General features: G+C 44.3%; 1 protein-coding gene across 1 annotated transcript in view; it reads right to left on the reverse strand.

Annotated features, from left to right (window-relative positions):
• The window catches only part of HBS1L (HBS1 like translational GTPase), a 1,647,668-nt gene that overhangs the window by 131,094 nt on the left and 1,493,442 nt on the right, over positions 1–23,132 (reverse strand). The window contains exon 14 of the mRNA XM_069606737.1: positions 8,939–9,047. Within this exon, the coding sequence (XP_069462838.1) occupies positions 8,939–9,047 (109 nt within the window). The remainder of the gene's footprint in view (positions 1–8,938; positions 9,048–23,132) is intronic.

Genomic DNA, 23,132 nt, shown 5'->3' on the forward strand with positions numbered 1-23,132 from the left:
CTATCATATACCCAATCTCCATAGTTTGCTCTTTCTTGTTTGAGGGACAATGTTGTGCTAAATACCATGCCTGTCCCCATGTAAAACACAATACAGTGGTTGATTTTTGACCTCTGGTTTCCTCAAAAATAGTTCTATCTCAGCCCGTATTTTCTTTAGTTATTAATTTGGCAGAATTTCCATAATTCTTCGGTTAGGTTATCACATAAGGAGAATGATAGGTACGTTTAGATTTTCTCTTTATTTGTTCACCCTTCTGTAGATTTCTCACATGACGGTTAGCCTTCATAAAATTCTGGGCGATCTCTATGACTAAGACTAAATGAAGTTTGTTTAGTTGTAATATAGCTATTTGGAAATAAGGGGGTACCAAATGTATGAACTGTTTTATAGTTAGAATTTCCAGAACTACTTCTAATGGTTTTCTCCCTAACCATAAGGATAACATATTTCGGATTCTAGCAGATAATTGTACAGGGGTTTCTTCAGAATTCAATTTAATACTTCTGAGTTTTTGTTTATGAAAGTTTTCTGTGTGACCCACTTTTTCAATAATCCTTCTTTGATTTCCAAAAAGGGGGTTATTCACTCAGGATTCAGAAGCTATGAATTCTGAAGTTCTCCTTTGAGCAGAATAGCTAAATAACATGTTTTTAGTTCTGAACTCCAGTTTAATTGATGGGATAATTGTTCAAAATTTAGAAACATAATTCTCAAGTCCTTCCCCTCCTTATAGGGTTGTAATAATCCCTGTGTTTTATAGGTCTGTGGGAGGTGGCAACGATTCTATCCTACCCCTTTTGAAACCTTTCTTTGGCCTATATTTGAGGCTCTATCAGCTTAATGAAAAGATCATCTAAAGTAGCCATTTTAGTTCCCTCTGAAGAGGTTTCAGACCTTCCTGGGAGATATATTTCTTGTTTGTTGCAAGCGATTTGAAATTCCTCACTTTCTTCTGATTCAGATAGGAAATCTATTTCCATTGGTTCAGCTGTTTCTGCCAACTCGGTGAAGACCTGCTTACTTTCAAGGAGTTTGGGTTTAGTATTTACAAAGGGAAATGAAATTCCGGCCCTAGTTGTGAGTATCAGAGTACTTCTACTACATGATTTTAAATTATAATTCAATATTCTGTTTAAGTTTGATAACGGTCTTTGGCTGAAAAAGTCTTTGTTGATCTAGGGAAAAGCAGTTTTAGTTACTATTTGTGGTCTGATTCTAAAAATGGTGTCCTGAGGTTTAACATGCAACACGATCAAATCTGCCTCCGTGGGTTGGATCAAATTTTGATTTTAAGAAGGTTCTTAGTTTTCATCAATGAATTCCGATCCCACTCCTGAAACCATATGTGAGGGGTCAGAAATGTCAGACGGACAACTAAGTAAAGATTTTTCACAAGATGCCATTTTATTAACTTAAAAGGGCTGGATAAACAGCTCACTATCCCTAACCTAATGAGGCTTCCCTGCCTATCAAAATAAACTAAAGGAAACACTAACAAAAGGAATATGTCACTTACACACATTCAACACATAAAGGAATGATATGGCAATGCAAACATAACAGAAACAACAGTTAGGTTCTACATAGACCAAACAACTGTATATCCTTATAAATTTAGTCGGATCCCCCTTCCCGAGATTCATAGAAGGATTTCAAATCAAAATAGAAAAGTTAAGTTTTGTAACTTTGTTCTAATTATAAAGTTCTTCTTACTCCACAAGACTTCCATTTGGCTTTTACCAACTATTCAACTAGATGACAAGTATTTATCTCTTCTCTTAAAGCAAAGAGTCGAATACAACAAATTCTCCTTAGGAATCAAAACACTTCCACAATTCATCTGCATCAACAACAATGTTTTTTTGTCAGGATGATTTCACAACAGTTCACAACACACTTGGTCTTGCCACTTCTTCACAACCTTTAACCACAACACTGTACTTCAATGACTTCTTCCTAGTCCACTCACCTGCCAGGACTAACCACTACAAAGTCCCTATCCTGGTATACTCACCTAACACTACAAGTACTTCTGTGGTAAAGTTTCTTCAAACCATTAAAGTCTTTGAGTTTCAAAAACATCAAAGGTTACTGCTATTGGGAAGACATGATACACATTGGTGCTATTTGTTCCTACCTTGTGAGTACCATGCAATGCAGGTCATGCTCCTCTCCTCCTGAATACTTCCTATCAGGAGGGCTGCTCTCCTGCAACTCATGTTTTCCCATTTTTACATCACATAAATGTTGACAATGGGTCTCTAGTACACTTGCTCTTTTCTGGCTTAGACAATTATTGTGTTGGGGTCTTTCCCAACTATTGCCTCTTCCTCACTCTGGCAATAACGGGTATCATTAGCTTGCTTCAGTCTTGTCCTCTCTTGGCTTTGGCAATGCTGGTTATTGTTAACTTGTTTGAATAGTGCCTTTTCTTGTCAGTGGCAATACTGTTTGCTTTCAGGATCATAATTATAACATTTCCTTTCTTGTCTGACCGCAACACTCTTATTGCGCCACTTCAACAACTTTTTATCAGTTCGGTATTCAAATTAAACACTAGTGGTCAGCGGGCAAATATAGAGCATACCAGTGTTACGAAATATTGGTGAACTCACTGGTTGCTGCATACTTATCCGTTCGCTCCATTGCCGCAGTGCCTTCTGCGTCTCTTGCACAGGAAACCGCTTCAGTTTACTCCATCAGTCGTACATTTCACCTCAGAGAGCACAACTACCATAGAGTTGGAATGTTTGGCAACTAAATGGGCAGTAGAAGCCCTTACTACCAAATGGGCAGGAAGTTTGTACTAGCTACCAACCACGCCCTTCTGGAAGGCTTGCCGATAAAAGCAACAAAGGCTCAAATCATGCATTGGTTAATCTGTCGACAGGAAAGGCTGCCTGTAGGCCAACATAGTGTTCTTGAGCCGATATCCTACTGACAAGCCCTGAGGGCTGGAGAGGGCTGGTGATTGCCAAAGAAGAGAGGAGATATGTGAAAAAGTCCCTTTCTTTGCCCAGAGGGTGTGTGGGGGAGCACCTCAGGGGTCCGGGCTCACCCTCCAAACTACATGATGTACGGCCTCTGCGGTATGGGGAGGATGCATTGGTACTCCCCTCCCCTCTCCCTTGCACTCCCCCCTCCCTTTTCCCTTCCACTTCTCGTTCTCGCACTTGCACGATCTGAATGACACAAGGCCTAGTAAGATCGTTTGTCTGGTTCTCCCTTTGTCTTCCCTCCCTTCTATTGTCTTGTTGCGCCTAGAAACACTTGTGTACAGGCGTGTTATAAATAACTTATATCATATCAATAGAAGGGGCCTGGGGATTGCAACATTAGTTCTACTCCTGCTACTGGAAAGGCAACATCTATGGGCAACATCTATGCAGAACAGTAGTAGTTAGATATTGATAGTTACAAAGTTAAGCTTACCAACTTGAATTTTCACTGTGATTTTGTTCCTGCAGGCACTGGAACCCAAAAGCAGAGTGCACAGCCTCTGCAAGCCCATGCCATCACTTCTTTGTGGACTCAGCATTTGCGTTTCATCACGCACATGCGTGATACTGAAACCTCAATACGCAAAGCTGAACGTATGGCAAAGACAAAACACTGCATGACCAATCCCAATTGCAGAAAAGGACAATTACAAGTGCAGTCCAAAGACAGCAGTCCGGCCTAGGGGAGGGATTGAGGTTTTAAAAAAGCCAATGGGGAGTGTTTGTGTTTGGACCAGTGAGTGACAACGCGTGGAGAGGCAGAGGTGCAGAGATATATGAGGGATCATGAGGATATGGATGTATCGTTTGAGCTGAGGTAGCAGGAAGTGCTGAGAGAGAAAGAAGGGCAATGATATATATGGGGAGCAGGGGGAGGTGCAGAGAAAGCAGAGGTTACAGATGGGAAGAGGATAGTTTGTAGGTGGGGAGCATCAAGGAGGGGGAGATTGCAAAGGTTGGACGAAGAGAGCATAAAGTAGAGAAAAGTACAGAAACCGGTTGGAAATATCAAGGCATGAGGGAGAAGTTGGAAGAGTGAAGACAAACAGATGGTGTGAAGTGCCATAGATGTTCAGGGCTAGTAACAGGCGCACGCTGAGACACCATCTATCCAAGTATTGTCTCGGGAAAGGTGGAAGAGGAAGAAAGTTGTGGTGGAACGGCTAGCAGGTTAGCTGGCAGGTATCCTGAGAGTTGGCGCTGAAGCCTAGAGATAGGGCCTGAGATGCATGAGAGGTCCTCAGTCAATTTGTCAAGGAGGCAAGCAACACAAGCTTGGGTAATAGGATAAGACACTTGAGACAAGGAAACACTGCAGCTTCTGGCCAAGTATCTACAGACAATTCTTGCCTCCGCCCCAGGGAGCAGCTGTGCATCCAACTGATAGGGGATATACAACCTTTACCCAGAGAGAGACCCATTCGGAGTAGGGCATCATACAATCAAGCCAAGTATTGCCCAAACGAGTGACATCAAGGGGAGACCTCTAGATACGTTGTGCGGGTAACCTTTCTGAAAGCAAGAAGACTGTTTTTTGGTTTGCTTTTCCAACCCCTACGTGTGAGTTGCCCCAAATTTGATGTAAAGTCCTAACTAAACTTTTGAACTAGATCCATAAGTTGCATCCTCCTATGAATCTACTTGGCTTTGAAACACCTCCCAAATATAAAAGATCTTATCTTCAAGTGCTAGAAATGTTTTTCTTGAAGCTGTAGCTGGAGATTCTATCCCAAAATGTTGAATGAAAGAGCTTTTAAAGTGGATTCTGGACATGTGAACATGCAGTAAAAATTCTGAAGATGGCCCCTGGGGCAGAGCCGAAGGGGCTACTATCATAGGCCAGGAGCCAAACGAACTGAACAAGAGTTTCTCCACTGTGGAGATAATCATGAATGAAGTACACATTGAGGATGGATCATCCAGCTGGTCACCAGATGTAAATACTGATAAATATAGAATTTATGATGCAGCGATAGCTGAGAATACAAAACCTTGAAGCAAAACATTAGAGCTTCTAAGAAACTGGATAATGTGGACACATACAGAAGGCAAATTATTCAGACCATACAAACAAAAATAAAAAAATTGGCTGAAGATCCATAGAAAGTCCACAAGGGCAGCATAATGGCAAATAGTTTTCCATTCTTTACATCGTAAGGACAACAAAATATTTTGGCAAATATACCAAAAACACGAGTGGAATTGATAAAAATGCTATTGATACAGTTGCTGAGGCCGCCTGGATGAAACACATTAGATCCTCGTCCTATACAGAGAACAATCTAAACACTGATTCCCACCTTCAAGATGAAAGAGACACCATATAACTGCGGTATTTTGTAATTATTTCGATTCCGAGAATTTCGAATACCAAAATTACAAATTCAAAATTTTTGCTACAGAAATAATAACTCACATTACCACTGACCGCCATCCCTGCTCCCTCCACCTCCCTAACCCTTGAAAACACCCATAATTACCTCCAATGGCCAATTTACCTGTACTCTGTCACTGCTACACGGACCCTGCAACGCGAGTTCCATCTCCCCATTGAGGGGTGGAACATCCGCAGCAGGGTCCTTTTCGTTTTTTCAAAACTCTTTGTCCCCCGCTTTCCTTTGTATGGAAGTGCGGGACAACCCTGCCACCCCCAAATACCATAATGTCAATCAAGGGATGCGTGGGACACCCCTGCTCCCCTTGATCATCATTATGGGTTTTTGTTATTTTTTGCACTGCCGAATTCAGCATTTTACTGCATTTTCTTTTTGATTTTTTTCTGCTGATATCCTCACTGCTCATTGGAAACACAAGTTATGCAGAACAGACAAAAAAACTCAAGGCATCTAGAGCACCTGGCCCTGACAGCTTGGCAAATACTGTATTAAAAAAAGAATCACAAATGTGGCCAGTCATTTTAAACCAGCTATATATCAAAGTATCCAGTGAAGGTAGAAATCTAGATTCCTGGAGGAAATCTATAATAATACCAGTCCAGAAGAAGGAATCACAGGAAGATCCATTGAGTTAATGCCTGTTGGCCAAGGTGGACTCTTCTTACGAGTTATTCTGTAATGTCTTATTGGAAGACATTCGAACATGGGCAAAAGAGAAACAATTGCTCTGGAAAAAACAAACCAGATTTTGCAGGGGGATGGGAACAATTCATATAATTTGGACTATCCAATACCCTATATATTCCACTAATGAAGTTCCCAACACCAATTTCTATTTCGCCTTTATTGACTATTTGCAAGTGTATGATTGCATGAGTCATAAAGATTGTGGCGTAAACTAGAAAATTGAGGATTAGATTTAGCTATATTAAATTTAATAAAACAAATGTACCAATTCACCTACGTGTCTATCCAATTGAACTCAGGTGCTCGGTCTGCTTATGTGAACACCAATAAGGGCTTGAAACAGGGGTGCATTTTAGCACCGCTTGTCTATAATCTTTATGTAGCACATTTATCAGGGGCACTAAACAAATGTAACTACTTTATTCCCAGGATTGACAAAAAACACTTCGCATGGTTGGCATATACAGACGATAATTATGGATAGAGCTCCGATAGGGCATGTAGACATCTTTGCAGTCCGATCAAAATACTCTGAGGAAAAAAACATGCAATTAATCGTAGCAAAACTAAGATCTTGAAGGGGAAAGAGGCAAACACAAAAAATGTAGGTGAAGAATCGACTCATCTTGGATTGAGGAAGTAGAGAGCTACCTTTACTTAGGAACACTGCTCAGTTGTTCCCTCTGTACCAAGTCTATACAAAAATCACATAACATCAAAAATACTAAGGACATTTGGAGCCATTAAGAGGTTTATACACACCAAAGGAGCATTTTAATAGAGGGCCTCATTAAAATCTATAAAACCAGCATTGTTACCAGCATCTTGAATGGACTATAATGTAATGACCCTGAGAAACAGCTTAGACAGCTAAATAAGCTAGAAGGGAAACTGACACCCTATATTGGGACTACCCTGGTTGGTACCCATATAAGCCATCAAAATGGAGCTAAGGCTTACCTCATTATCCACTCTGTTGAAGGTTACATATAATACCCTTCATATGAAAATCTAGATGGACTACAGAGATGGCAACTCAATATTTAGCCATTTTGCACATTTAAAAAAGGGATGATTGAGTAAACAAAACATTGGAAGAATTTGTGATTACGTGTGTCGAGTTCTATACGGCTATTGATTGCAATATAGAGGAGACAATTTAGGTAATGCTAAAAAAACAAATAACAAAAAAAGTACTTGAGTGGGAGGGTATAATTAACATCAAACAACTATCCCTTAAGAATTCCTATCAAGAATACGCTAAACAGGGCTGCTCTTAGCTTTCCCATATTAAACATATTCAAAAGATTAAAGACCTTAAACAACACTGTTTTTTTATGCACTCAAGTTGTAATTTGCTCCCTGTTTGAATGCTCTTGGGAACCTGGGAGAAAATACCTGAATAGTTTAGAATCTACTGATAATGCAAGAAAGAGCTTGAAACGCATCACTTATTCTCAATGTAGTTCTCTACTGTCTTTTTACAATGCTGGTTATTCTAAGTTTGTTGGTGATTTGAAACAAGTGGAAGGTGACACATTTTGGTCACATATAATTGCAAGTAACACATAGTCACTCACAGGAGCAGCATATAATATGTGGAATCACATGTATCCCCCTTTGAACAAGAGTACATAAGGCGATACAGAATAGAAACCTCTACTGAAAACCCATAGTGATGTCTTTTCTAACAAAGATGACATACCTTAACTTTGCTGTCTACAATGAAAATGTTATGTGCTCTCTTTATTAATATGATTATTTTAATAGTGTAAAAGGTTTTAACCATAAACACTGATTGAAAAACATTTTCTTTTATAGAGCAATAAAGAGAAAGCAGTTTTTTGTTTATGTAGATGCGAGCTTAAAGTAACAAGGATTAACAGCCTGACAGCAGGGACTTATCAACAGCGAGTGTATCTATGAAAAGATCCAGTGCTTGGAAAACTTCACCTATTCTGTTTACCCAATAAAAAGTGTTGAATATTATGGACAACTCTTGTTGATCCCTTGGTCCCAGAGGAAATCACATTACCCAAAACGCAAAATCTGACTGTCAAACTTTCATAATAATAGTTGCATGGACAGACAGGAACTATACAAGCCACCATCACTAACACTCACAACAGGTACTGTGCAAGCAGACAAGTGAATAGAGACGGCCCTATCGCACAGAACACAAGTTATGGCCAAAAGCAATGAACATGTTTCCCATCACACAAAAAAGACATAGCACAGAGAGCAGAAATAGAAGCTTGGTTCACAAACACACACGCAAAACACTCTACCACAATGATACCACATAAAGCGCACGGAGTTGCAGAGCAAGTTATCCTCACGGATTCAAAAGGTACAGAACTAAGCAGTAGTGCAAGTGTACATCACACATGCACAGGCACCAAGCAAGAAACTTTGCGCACACACAGGAAAGTTAGCTTTTCTTTAAATATATTTAGTTTGTATTGTGCCTTAGCAAACCCAATAGTTTTGCCTTGTGTATAGGTATCAGATAGGAAGTTGCCAGACACTAAAATCATATGCCTAGGTACTTGCACTATTTTGGAACAGTTTTCTTATGGCCTGTTAGTACCATTATGGCCATTACATGCAAAAGGCAAAACTGTTGACTTTACAAATGATTGTTATATAATGTCACTTTCAGCTTCTAGACAAAAAGAAATGTCATTGGAAACAAAGTTCTATTGACTTGTCAATTGCCGTTGCAACTATCACTCACATAAGCAGTATAATGCTGAAAAATGTCATACGTCCTCTAACACCTTGCAAACCTTAATTTACAATAGAAATATGTATACTAAAAGACATAAAAAGAACTGCTCCTCTAACACTTACAGGAAAACCTTGAGTGATTGGGATCTCAAAATTAAAGATGAGTACTCGGGCTCGGAAGCGGGTGCAGGCTCTAATGGGTTCCTTTGTGCCACAAAACACGCAACCAACACTAAAAGACAAATGCAAAAGGAAAAACTCAGAATTAGCAAAGCAGTGTGCAATCTACAGTAAAAACAATAGAATTTTAGAAAATAGTTCATCAGTTTTACTGCTTACTGTGGTAAAACTGCTTCTGTAGAAGAAAGTATACAACCAGCAGACTAATCTAGATCTAGTATTTCAGCTGTTGCATTGTGGTTATGACAACAGATTAATACATTAGAAAAATTGTAAGCAAAAGAATTGCATGAACTGTGAAAAATAAAAATAAATGAATACATTGAAACTATACGCTAGAAGATATAGCGGTCTATCCATTATTTTGCCAACAATTTCTCATCTTCTGACATCCACTTACTTCATATCCCCCTTCCTATATAATGGATATATTTTGGTTGTACTACCCCCTGCATTGTCGCTAGTTGCAGGCTTTGCACTTACATTTTAACTCCTGTGAATGCCTCTTCATGCACAGACACACAACCAGGGTTTCGTTCAGTTTGTAGGATGTTCACAGTCACTGAGCAAGGACGGCACTGAGCAATGACGTAATCACCTGCATCTATCCCACATGTAGTGCAACATTTTTAAGGGTACTTCAAGGTCCCTTACTCTAATTAGGCGCACTCCGGGCAGGAATGATTTTCTTTAACTTTTGATCTCCCTTGTCACTTTGATTTGGTCATCACTTGCCATATATCATGATGTCTCTTTTTATTTCTTGTTTCTTATTTATTTTGTATAGAATTTGCCCTGATGAAGGACCCTGGAGGTCTGAAATGCATTGGTGTCAATGTCTTCTGCCCGATTGTTGTTTCCACCAACATTGTGACATATGATATAAACAACCTGTACAATTCAATCAAGAGTGCATAGGTTTCCTTCTACTAGTGTGCAGCCATCACTGTGGGAAATCTTCCCATGGTCTCATTTACATTCATTAGTACTAACCCAGTGCAAGTTATCTGGTTGGCTAAAACCTTGAAACTTCACATTAATACTACGTATTTTGACAAGAAAATAACAGGTTGTGCCCACTACCCCCACATCTCCACTTTTCCTTTTAATCACAACTTTTTATTGATTTTATCATGACAAAAAGAAGAAAACAAACTCACATAGGAACGTTGAAGCATGAAAAAGCAGTCTCTACAGGGTGATATAAATGCAATGACATAAGAAAACAAGCAGTGCCAACGGGTGCACGCACACCATCCTGAAAAGTCTGGAATTGAAACAAAGCAAACTACAATACTCCCTCAGCCCTCGCCTACCCATTTGTCCCATCTTTTCACACATTTTTTGTGGGAGCCACTTGCCCTGTACACTGTCCTCTCGAGGGATGAGCATCGATCCACTTCTGCCATCCATTGGCTCAGTTTTGGATGTTCTGCAGAACACCAGGATGCTGCGATCAACCTTTTGACAAGCCCCATCGTCACCCCCAGGAATGACTTTTCATGGTTTGTTAACCCAGTATCCCCTCAGATCCCCAGCATAGCCAATTTTGGTTGTAGAGGGATCCGGGTACCAATTGTGGCAGACAATTTACTCAGGCATTTCCCCAGAAGACCTGGATCTGTATACAGTCCCACAGTATACGGTAAAGGTGCCACCCACCCTCCTGTCCTCATCTAAGACATGCATCGCTCCCTGCGGCGCCCCATTTAGCCAATGCAGTGCAGTAGTAGTATACTCAGTGGAGTATCTTAAATTGTATTAGCCACAGTCTGGCCGCAATTCCCACCATGGTTAGAAACATTAAGGCTTGCGCCTACTCCTCTGGTTGCAACCGCCCCATGTCCCTTCCCGTCTCTCCTTCAAGTGGGTCAGTTCCTTGGCCCCGAAGGCCGTAAGCACCTGGTATATTGTGGATGTTACCTTGGAGGCATATCTGCTGAGAACAAATTAGCCCCTAGGGGTGAGCTCCCACATCTCCACTTAGCAAAGATGCCATTCTTGAGAGACTGTTGAATCTATTCAGCGAACCTGCTGGTATTTTCCTGCATAAAGGCAGTGAATCCACACAAACCCACTCGTTGAGGTATAAAATAGTGTAAGGTTGTAGAAGTAAGGTGCAGACACAAAGGTGGCATGTTTTGGGGAAAATACTTTTATTGAATAAAAGAGGGTTGAAAAAAGCCCTCTCTATCCCTAAAGATAAGAGGGGGTTCCCTACCTCAAAGAAAACTAGTAAAATTGTCACGAATCTAAAACTAAAAAGTGTCACTGCCATGTCCCAAACACCTACTTCTATCCCTAAAACTAATAAACTAACTGTGCAAGGATGATCTCTTCTCAATGTAAAGGTTTTATTTGCGAGTTCCATAAACAGAAAAGTTCCCAGCCTCTTGGGTGAAAAAGGGGCAGAAATAAGGAAATGCATCAAAACTATACATTTCCAAGATTAGGGTTATACATCTTTTCCCTTGTTCAATATGATCTTCTCCTTTTGGGGCATCTCAGGGCTATTGTTACTTAAACAAATGTCAATAGATAGTTCACCATAATATCTTCTATATTCTTTGCCAATTCATTTTGGGAACTTGACACACTCCTTTTGTCCGAAACTACAGGACTTGTTGAACTGTCTTTTCTCCTTGGTGCGAGTCACTGGCTCTCAATATAACTGCTTGGTTCACTCTGCTGCCAAGCCGTTATGCTTTAATGCAAGCTCTTATTTGGGTGCAGGTCCCAGACTCGCAACATTCAATTTGCCTTGGTATACTCTCCTGTCAAGCAAAATGTCTCTTGTGTGCGGGTCCCAGACTCGCAATAGTCGATTCGACTTGGTATACTCTCCTGCCAAGTCTTCACCCTCTCAAGGATACCGTGAGTCCCAGACTCATAATATTCACTGTTGCTTGGTCTATTTCTCTTCCAAGCAACAGTTCCAACATGGACTGACTCTTTTTGGGTATGGGTCACAGACTCGCAATATTCAAATTGCTTTCTTGCATGGAAATGAAGGAGTGTCTACGACTTGCACCCGGTTCCCAAGGTCCCAGACCCTCTTATTATGGCCTCTGCCTTCGCCCGCTCGCTCCTGCGCTACTCTGGGAACCTGCGTACCAGTTGGCTTCCGTCTGGAAGGTACAATTGTTTCCTGAGCAGCTGTAGCTTCCCTGGAGGGTCTGGTCACGTTTGGGTCTTCCTTGTGGTCGGCAGCAGCTTCCTTAGCATCCGCTTCTTTTCCCGGTGGTGCGTCCTCGCTTCTGTGCGCTTCTCCGGTGATCAGGTAGCCCAGAGGTGCCGGACAGCAACAACATGAGCAGTCCTGGGACCTTGCTCAGGTTCTCTTCCTCCTCTGCTTTCGGCTTCCCTCCAGCTCACTCGTGCCTTTCTCGCTGCTGCCTGGTTTGCTGGCTTCCTCCTCTGAGGAACGGTCACTCCCATCAAGTCAGCTGATCCATTTTTAAACTCCCACATTGCTAAAGGGCGTTTCTTTGGAGCAATCACATTAGCTGAAAAACGACAGTGCTCATTGTGCTTCCCGATAGTGATCCTTGGACTCCTGATCGTCTTCTTCTCACCTATATGTCAGAGAGTCAGATGTGAAACATTCTTTATAATCTAAGGTTTGAAGCCTGCCAAGTATATTAGAGTGACTAGGTTGACAATAATAGATATTGGCCATATCACAAGGAGGAAGGTGAAGATTTAATATTGGAGAAGGATTTAGGGCTACTAATGCAGGGGCGTAGCACATTCTCCAAAGAGAGTCATCCCTAATCCCACTCCCAGGGGGATTATTGTATTGTGGATGCACCACCCTGGCCCCATGGGGAAGGTCTCCCCCAAAGGGAGAATTGACGACATCCTCAGATTTGTCACAATAGCCATGGTGTTGTCCATCATGACTTGGCTGAGCTTGCCTTGGAGAGTAGGGCGAAGCCACGAGAGCCAACCAGATAACATTACCTTCCAAAAGGTTTGTGTTACATATTCTTTGACTGGGTGGATAGGCACCGCTAACAAGATCATCCAGGTGAGAGCTCCATAACTCTTTGGCAAGGCGTCTGTTATTACTGGGAACTGAGGCCAGGATGACAGAAGAGATCCCACTCTCAATACATTGTCCTTAGGGCCCACCAAGTGAGGCCCTGCAACACAATGGCAAAAGCCTGGACATATCTCATCTAAACTGTGACCACTGACATTGTAGCAGCCACGGCAGGGACCTATGTGAAGTCTGCCAACCAGCACTAGAAAAATGCATTAGACCATAAGACCTAAGCGGTACAGGAAATGTGAAGCCTCAATCTGATTCTAGGGCTGGAAAGCAAGGCCATGTGCTGCATGTTCATCTCCTAATCAAGGGGAGGAAAGGTGTTGCCTTCACGTATGTACTGAACTGCACCAAAACATCTAAAGAGCCAGAATGTATTAGTTTGTCACTTCTTCAGATTGAAGAAAGTAATACAAAAGTTTAAGAAGGAGGCATGTCCTGAAAAAGTGCTCCAAGAATAGGAGCATGCCAGGATCCGGCTGTCCTCGAGGTACCGGAAGACTTGTTTACGATGCATCCTTTGAGTAGCTGCTACAACCACTGAAACTTTGTGAAGAGACTGTGGGTAAAAGAAAGGCAAAAGGGCAGGGCCAGAAACTGTTAGTGGTTGCCCAAACTACAAAGCTCTTGTTACTTCTGGTGCTGTGGATGGAGCGGAATGCGAAAACAGGCATCCTGGATTTGCAGGGCCACCAAACAGTCCTCGAAATCAACTGCTCAATGGAATTGGGCTAGAGCGCCAACCCTGAATTCTTCCTTGCACAGGAACAAATTCAGCAGTGTCAGGTCTACAATAGGTCTCGGACCACACCATTACCAGCCCTTCCCACACCCCCTGGGCCACCAGTTCAGCTGCCTTACTCAGTAATGACACTTCTTCCAGCGGGATATTATCTGGTGATGGACAGGAAAGGGAACAAAGTTTATCAGTAGGTCTTAGCGAGAAAGAAGCAGTAACTGTGTGTGAGAAACCTCAGGGTATTCTCCCGAGTAGACCTCGAGAATCCCTTAATCAGGTGGCCAGGAAAGGGCTGACGCTTGTCCTCGCTTGTCCAACCCTCGGGGTGGACAAGCGAGGGAGGCTCACCTGGGTAGGTGAGCCTGGGGTTATGCTCGGGAATAGCCCCAGGTGAGACGCGGTATTGTACCAGGGAAGGAGAGGACGATGATATACCTCAGGCCTTTGTAGGCTATAATACCCACCTTCCTCCCGCTGAATCTAGCTTACCCAAATCTACCATCCCCTCCTTATGTAACAAATCTCCTAGGATCCCACACCCCGTTGCATTCAGACACTCTCTCAGAATCCCCACTTTCCTGTTCCCTAGAAAAATAATTCCAATCGTCGTTATTCACGTCCCTCCGGTTATTCTATCCTGGACACCCATTATATGGTATTGACAACACATTACCATTCCCACAATTACCCCTGTTCAGATCACGATAAAAACTCTGGTCATTCTTGTTCACTCCACAACCTCTACCAACCACCCAGTAAGAGAACTATAATCCCGTATAACACCTTTTCTCCATCCTACCTCGTAGGATACTCAAGAACTCTACCGCCCCCCGTTTCCAACCTGAACACCTCTTTACCTTGTAACAGACAACAGACTTATATCAAATCTGTTTACCCGACATGTCCCAACCCAAGGGCCAGGCAGAGTCAGGCAATTAACCTTAATCACACACACCATGGCCCTTTCCTTTCCCCACATGGATAAATGATATGTTACTCACCGTAGTGACAAACGTACTCTTTTTTTTTGTTTGAACTCTTTATTGTTTTAGAACATATAACAACCAACAACAAACATTACAATCACTCTGGCACTACTTCTTGGATTCCGCCCATCTTTATCATCCGTCCTGGAGTGCTTCTGTGGCTGTCCTGGCCCGGATCGTTGTTCTCCTGTACCACTAAACACTCGTCCTCTCGGGGTCCTTTATCTCGTGCCTTGGACCACTCCCCCATATCTCTCTCGTGCGGGGGGGGACTCAACTCTTCTTGTCGGCTATCCCTTTAGTGTTCGTCCGACTCACTGGGGACATCTGTACCGTTCACTTCCTTCTGTTCGAATAAGTCTTGTAACAGGGAGTTCCATGCTAGTATCTTATGTCTGCTTTCTCCTTCTCCCTTCTGCAGTGCCCCGGTCCAGACAGTCGTTTCCACTAACGACCATTTCTTCAGGTCGGCCTGTTAGGGAGAATTCTCTGTTTAGGCTGAATTTCCTAACCTAGTGAGTCCCCCAGCAGCTTTGCTGGATTTTTGGGGTTTATTTTTTCTCCTGCCAAGAGTGAGACTCTTTTACCCTCACTCTTGGACATGACTTGAGAGTGTTTCTGTGACTTACTATGTGCTTATGGGCTATGGGGTATTTTTTTTCCCATAGGCTATCATTGGTTTTTTGAATGTGTGTTACACAGCACCCTCAGTGCAGTAACACAGGGGTTTCATAGAGACCCCCAAACATAGACTCCACACCCTGGGACTGACTACTGTCTCCCTGGGTCTGTAAAGTCACCATTGACTTTACTAGTCTTAATTTAGGAACTTAACCAGTACAAACCATCATACTGTGGAAGTACTGGTAGGGGCAATTAGATTGCCCCTGGGTCCGTTGTCGAGGGGGTACTGTCCCGTCCCCCCTCGCTGAGTTTCTGGCTGGTGGCAGTGGATACCACGGAAATATTCCACCGGAATATTTCCCAATGGGATTTCCCATTGATTTTAATGCACCAATTTTTTGGTGCAATGTTAAAGATACCGCCGGCTTATTTATTTAATATAAATTCACCGGTTGGGATTTTTTGCCAGAACTCGCCGCCAAAATGGCGTCTAGGTTCATTTCAGTAACCCTGAACCAGAGTCGAGCCTTTGTTCCACTTTTGGCGGGCTTCTGCACAGAAGCCCTCCAAAGTGGTGCCATTCTGTCTGGGTACCACAGTGGGTATGGGAGGGGGTTTAGGCACCCTGGACTGAGTTGCCTTGCCAACTCATGTCGCACTCTGGTGTGATTGGCCCAGGTGGTGAGCCACCCCGCTCACCACTTAGCATGTTTGAGTGACAGCTAGGCTGTATGAATGGGGGTTTGCTGCATAAAAGCAGGGTTTTTGGGACTGGTTCTTCAGAAGTCGCCACAGGACCTAAGAAGCCGAAGAGGGAGAAGCCAAGCCGACCTGCCAAGACGACACCACCGGTGGAGCCCTGCGGAACCGTCTCACCACTTTTTCTGACGACAGAGAAGATCTCCCGCCGGAGAGTCTTCTTCCCTTGACTGGTGGGGACAACCAGTTTCTGCCTCCTTTTCGCCACCCTGAAGCATCTCGTGGCCGCCTTGCCTGTGCCAAGCACCCCAGCAACCGGGATACCACTTTTTACCTCAACCGCGAAAGAAGGGGTAACATCCTTTTAACCGGAAAAAACTCCACGGCTGGTTTCTTCCCTGGTAGTGCAACGACCTCCAGCTTTCCTCCATGACGAGATCTTCTCCTCCTCTGGACGACGCCGAGACTTGCACCCACTACCAGGAACAACTGTCACCGCTGGAGGATCCTTTCCATTTTAAAGGTACCGTGTTCCGCCCGGCTTCCCTTGCCACCGATTGTACGGGGCTCTCGACCCTGGGTAAGCCTGGGACACCCTAACTAAACTTTTCTTAACTGAGAAAACCCTTTTCAACTCACCTGTAAAGACTTGTGACATTGTGTGATCTTGGGCATCTTTTCGCCTGGCTTTCCCTAGAGTGGGCCTGGCAACCGAACTTCCTTGCTCCTCAATAGACTGCCTTGCTAAACTTACTGTGAACCTCTGAAAAGTGTTTTACCTTGCTGTTTTCATTATTTCTGCCTTTTCCCTCCCTTTTTAACTAACTTGTTGGAGTGCCATCTAATGTTAAGCGCTCACCTCTGTTTGGAAATAAGTGGTGTTAACCTAGACTTGTCCAACAAATAACTAGGGATGTACATATAAGTAATAGTGACTGTGTTTTGACTTACTTACCTTTTCTGTGCTAGTGTAATTTATGAGTGTGTCTTTTAAATAAATAATTATATAATTTTACACCTAGCTCTGGTCAGTGTTTGCTTGAACTACTGTGCCTCTGTACCTATTGTGTATGCTCTGTATACTGCCTAACTCTTCTTGAGGGAAGTCTGACTGCTCAGCCACTGCTACCAGGTAAATCTGGGTGGTACAGACTGCTACCAAGTGGGTTTACTGCCAAACACCTCTAGCCTTAAATCTTTTGCAGTGGTCCCAGAGGGAACTGCACAGGTTTCTGTCTAACACGGCCCACAATGAGTCTATGTTCGGCCCCGAACTAGAGTTCCAAGCCATTGCTATGCAGCGCTTTGCTAAAATGCACATTAAGTCCTTCATCTTCGATACATGAGTCCTCCGTTTGTCTCCTCTAGGAAAAAGGCCCAGTAAGACTCTGGTGTCCATTCTTGCATGTGGATCCCCCCCCAATCGCCTTTTCTTTGACTTTGTCCCAAAGGTTCGTTATAATTGGGCATGTCCAAAACATATGCAGTATGTCTGCTTTTTCCGCTTCGCACTGTGGGCAGTTCCGGGTTCCCTGGTTCCCATAGTGGACATTCTCCTGGGCATGAGGTATGCCCTGTGCATGACATAGGGCTGTGCTTGCCTACATTTTGAGTTTCTAGAGACTTTCTTTGGGTACCGCTTCTGAAGTTCCCCTTCCCAGCGTTCTTGCGTTTGCAGTTCCTGCTCATTGATAGTTTTCAGTAGCTGTTCGTAGAGTCTGGAGTCCATATGTCCCCCTTCTGATACATCGTACCACGCATCTAGCGCCCCCCCACACCCAGTGTATTCTCCTTCTGGCAATTCTGGCCATCTCTTCTTGATTGTCCGAACCATGCTATTACACAGTATAAATTGGCCTCTGTGTATGTCGTGCTCCTCCGTCAGGGTTTGGTGTTCCACCCATTGTGCATCTTTCCTTAGGTCCCCAATCTGAGCTATGCCTTTGGCTTCCCAATGTCTCTGGTATGTTGCCAGGGTGTCGGTTCTCGCCCCGGCCAGTCCTGCGAGGGGGATATGCGTGGAGCAGGGGTCTTGCACCCCCTGGGTTCTCCATGCCTTCTTCCACAGGTTCAGGCCCAGTTTGACCAGGTTGAGTTGGGTTCCGATCAAGGACTTGTCTATCCATAACCTTTCTCTCAGGTAGTAATGTCGCAATGCTGATTGGAAGAGCAATGAGTATATTGATGTTTCATCTCCTATCTATCTGATGACGAATTGCAGCTGCCCTACAAGATAGTAATGTTCAAAGTCTGGCAGTCTGATTCCTCCCGCTTCATAGTCCCTTTGCAGTGTGTTCAGGGCTATCCTGTTCCTCCCCACTCCCCACAAGAATTCTCTTGCCATTGTGTTTAACTGTTGGTAGAATGCCTTAGGTATATCACGAGGGATGTTTGTGAAGTAGTATAACATGCGTGGCAATACCGTCATCTTCAACAGGGCTGCTCTTCCTATCATTCCATATGGGAGTGTCTTCCAGAAGTTCATGGCCTACTTTGTCTTATCGAGAGCCCCTTGTGTATTGAGTTTGTGTGTGTCAGTGGCATCGTAGTGCACATATATGCCTAGATATTGGAAAGTGCGTGGCGCCCATGTGAGACCCAGGTCCGGCAGCTGATTCGAGGGGGGTCTGGGAGGGCATCTTAAATCTGCTAGGGGGAACAGGGAGGACTTTTCTTTGTTAATAGCTATTCCCGATAATCTGTTACGCTCACCTGGTCTCTGCGGAGGCATTGGGGCACGGTTGCAGCCCTCCCGGGGGAGAGGTCGCTCAGGTCCAACTTCGCCCTCTGCGCTTATGTGGTGACTGGTGGTAATAGGTGATGCTGCTCGGGACTGCTCCTGTTGATTAGTTTTGGTGAGCACTCCGTCCTGCTGCTTCTGGCAGGGGCGCTTGTAGGATCTGGACCGAGTTCCTTCACTGGTCCCTTGCACGTGGTAGTCCAGTCCTGCTGCGACTAAGCCACTATACTTCAGGTAAGTGTTCCTGTTTGCCTTTGGCTTTCCTCGTCTGTTTTTGTTTTATTGTAAAGTTTGTTGTCTTGTATTGCTGTCCGTTCCACTTTTGATGTTTGCTCTTTTGCTTTCTTCCCTTGCAGGTAATGTTGCCGGTCCGGCCGAAGGTGCAGAGCTCGAGGCGGCAGCTGGAGGGAATGAGGACCGAAGCTGCAGTGGTACAGTAGCTGTTAAGTTGTTAACTAGGGGGCGCGCGGGGTTCAAATGCGGCGTGGCCCTAGGACGGATGTTCTAACCTTGTCTTTCTTCTTCTTCACAGGGTCCGAGTTCGTGGATGCGGAGTGCGGTGCTGCAGCGTCGGGATCAAGATCACTGGATGTCAAGAGATGAGTCTGCAGATGAAGCGTTGAAGCATCGGTTTCAGGGAGGTGAGTATGCAGGAGAATGCCTGGTTTCAAAGGAAAGTAAACTGGTCCAAGCAGCGGTGAGCGTCACGTTGCATGCGAGTGCACAGTAACGCAAAGCACCGGCCTTAAGGATGGAGCAGCTTATATAGCTGAGCTTCTGAAGCCCCGCCCACCAGGTTCAGCCTGCCTGCCACACCCGATGAGTCAGCACATGAAGACCAGGCCTACGGAGTACACCCAATGAGTGGGCACATGAGGATGTTCTCTGGAATAAAGGCTTTCAGCTCCTGGAAAAATAAAAGCACTCGTACACTGAAATAAAGTAAAAGCACTCCTGCACTGAAATAAAGTTTTCCTGCTCACACCTCTATATGAGCCTGGCGCCAAAGGCGCCAGGACTAAATCCAGCCAGGGCCCCTATGTTTATGGATCCCAAAGGGACATAAGTGAGTCAAGTGACCCATTGCCCCTATCACTAGATGGTGTGGTTTTTGTGTCTGGGGCCTGTGGCCATAACATAATCTGGCAAATGAGTCTATGGCTTCTGGTTAAGTGGACTTGCGGGTTTCCGACAAAGAGGAGCATGTCGTCCGCGTATAGTGAAATTTGGTTTATGACTCCACCTATTTCTATCCCAGTTTCTTTATATTCGGCCCTGAGGAAAACCGCCAGCGGTTCAAGGGCCAATATGCATAGCATCGGGGATAGTGGGCAACCCTGCTTTGTACCTCTAAAAATCTGCCAGGCCTCCGAGATATGTCTACCTGTTTTCACTCTTGCTCTGGGGTCCTTATATAGCAGTTTGGTCCAGCATAAGAATCCCTCTCCTATTCCAAAGTGGGTGAGCACGCTCAGCAGCCAATCCCAGTTCACAGAATCGAATGCTTTAACCGTGTCCAACAACGCTATTGGCGCATTCGCCTGTCTCTGATTCATCTGGTCTACTACATGGTGAAGTCTGCGCAAGTTCCACGTCCTGTTTCGTCCCAGGACATAGTCCGTCTGGTCCGAATCCACTAACCTGGGTATGACTCGTTGGAGTCGATTGCCGTGTGTTGCTGTTAGGATTTTTGGAATCTTGGTTAATCGGGGAGATCGTCCTGTGGGAGTCGCAGTCTAGCAGTAACTTTCCTGATTTAAGAATGGGTAATATTATAGATTCTGACATGCTGTCCGGTAGGCATGCTTTCTCATACGCTTCTTCGTAGGGTCCCGGAGATTTACCAGTTGGGAGATTGGCGATTACAGTTGTCAATTCCTCCACCGTGAGGGGGGCCTCCAGTATGTGAGCCTGCTCTTCAGTTAACTTAGGTAGACTGATCTCGGCCATGGCGTCAGCTATGTCACCTGCTTCCACCCCTTGGTTTTGGGTGTACAACCTCTTGTAAAATTGTGAGTGTGTTATTAATTCCTTCCTGGGTCCTCACCACCTCCCCTGTCTCATCTCTTACCACATTAATTGGTTACCTTTTGATCTCCTGCTTGGTAAGACAGGCTAGGAGCCTGTCGGGCTTATCTGCCTCCGCATGTAATCTTTGTATATATTTCCCATAGTCTAATCGAACCAGCCTCTCACATACAGTGACACTAAAATCTCAATGTTGTGAGTTCCCCCGGTTCTTCCCTCGTTATGCCTGTTAGCTGTTCAGCTCGTTCTATCTCCCCTTCTATTTCTGGGAGGTCCGCCAGGGGCACTTCCCTTGAGTCCCCCTGTTTTCCCAACTGCTGCTCCCCTGACCACCACTTTAAAGGCATCGCAGACCGTTCCGTTTCGATCAACACTCCCTGTGTTGGGTTCAAAGTAGTCAGCTATCGTGTCTTGGAAGTTTTCCTGGAACTCCCCTTCTATTAGAGCCTCTGCCCTCAGTCACCATGTTGGTATAAGGGCCTTCCTGTAGGTATGAGCCCACGCTGCTATTAATGGAGCATGATCGGACAGTGTTCGGACCTTGATGTGTATCCCTGAGATTTCCCCTAGGGTTTCAGTGCCCGTGAATAAGTAATCTGTACGTGTAAATGTCCCGTGAAGGGCGCTCTAATGTGTATACCCTCTCATTTCCGCATGTACCTTTCTCCAGATGTCCACCAAATTCAGCTGATTCAGGATCATACGTAAGGCTTTGGCTGGCAGTGCCGGTTTTCTGTATTTGTTATCCGACCTGTCCAGTAGTGGGTAGTGTGTGCAGTTGAAATCGCCTGCCCAGATGGAAGTCACTTCTCTGTATGGGTCCAGTTTAAGTGCTATCTTCCTGAAGAACTCTGTTGCGTCGTGATTTGGGGCATGTGTGTTTATTAGGCATATTTCTTTGTTTTCCAGCATTCGGTGTACTATCACTAGCCTGCCCTCCACATCACTTTCTTGTTTTAGAAGCTGGAATGGGACTCCCGGGGCTATCCAGATCAGCACTCCCCTTGCATAGTTGGAATATGTTGAGCTGAACATTTGACCTCCCAATTTCTTGGCCACTTTGGCTTGCTTCTCTGGAGGTGAGTTTCTTGTAACATTGCCATTTTTACTTTCAACCTGTTCAGCCAGGGGTATACTCTCAGTCTCTTGATGTAGGCGTTTTATCCCCTGATGTTCCAGGTTGCTATTGTAATTTCTTCCTGGCCCATTTTGTAATGACGCAAACCCACATGCTTTGCTCCTGTTTCTCCGGTTCTCATCCGTGCTGTCTTTCCCCCACATTGGCATCTCCTCTCAGTTTCTTCTGAGTCAATGTCATTCTGTACAGGTGTCGCATGGGTCCTCGGACTGGGGTTTGTGTGGTGGCCGTGCTTCTTTTGACATGCTACGATTTCGTCGCCTCTCGCGCCTTTCCATCTTCCTCTGTGTGTGGTGCTTCCTCCTCTAGTCGTGCCGTCTACCACCCAACCAAACAACTCTCTAATTACAACTGTTTCTTTTTTTTTAAACCTTTATTTAATTCTGGCAGCACAGTGCATCACATGTACTGGGACCTTGTCACATACAACATTCTTTACAACAAACAATAACATACATCGGCGTTAGATTCATGATACATAATTCATAACAATTATCAGGTTGTTACAACGCAGGGCAATACAACATTTTTACTTAAGTATTCAATTCACATTTTTGTCGCTCAGATACGAGCACAAGCTCATCCATGTGTTGCACGGCCTAGACCTAGGAGGGAGAGTAGATATGTACATGTCTTCGCATTCTTGGGACCAGGTTAATGCGGCCAACCATTCTTTCCTATCAGGGGGGAGCTTGTCTTTCGAGTGCAAGAGAATCGATCTTTTAGCTATCATACAAGTAGTAAATGTACAGAGGGCCTTGCTGCGGAGCGCTGGCCATATACCAAAGAGTGGGCCAAGTGGGTCGTGTTCCAGTGGGGTTTCTATTATTTCCACAATTGTATCAATTACTCGGGACCAGAAGTCCCCTAAATTGGGACATGACCAGAACATGTGGAGGTGGTCTGCTAGTTCTTGTCTGCATCTAGGGCAGCCAAGGGCTTGCGATTGTGGCATTTTGGAGAGTCTGGCTGGCATGTAGTAGAGTCTGTTCAAGATTTTGAATTGCATTAATTTGAATCTGAAGTTAATGGAGACTTTCTTAGTCAGGGCGTACATTTGTACCCACTGCTCATCAGTTAGTTCACATTCCAGATCACGTGCCCAACCCAGTCTTGCTTTCAACACCGGGAT

This window comes from Ambystoma mexicanum, chromosome 4p (genome assembly GCF_040938575.1).
Source record: "Ambystoma mexicanum isolate Mex_15411 chromosome 4p, UKY_AmexF1_1, whole genome shotgun sequence".
Lineage (NCBI taxonomy): Eukaryota > Metazoa > Chordata > Amphibia > Caudata > Ambystomatidae > Ambystoma > Ambystoma mexicanum.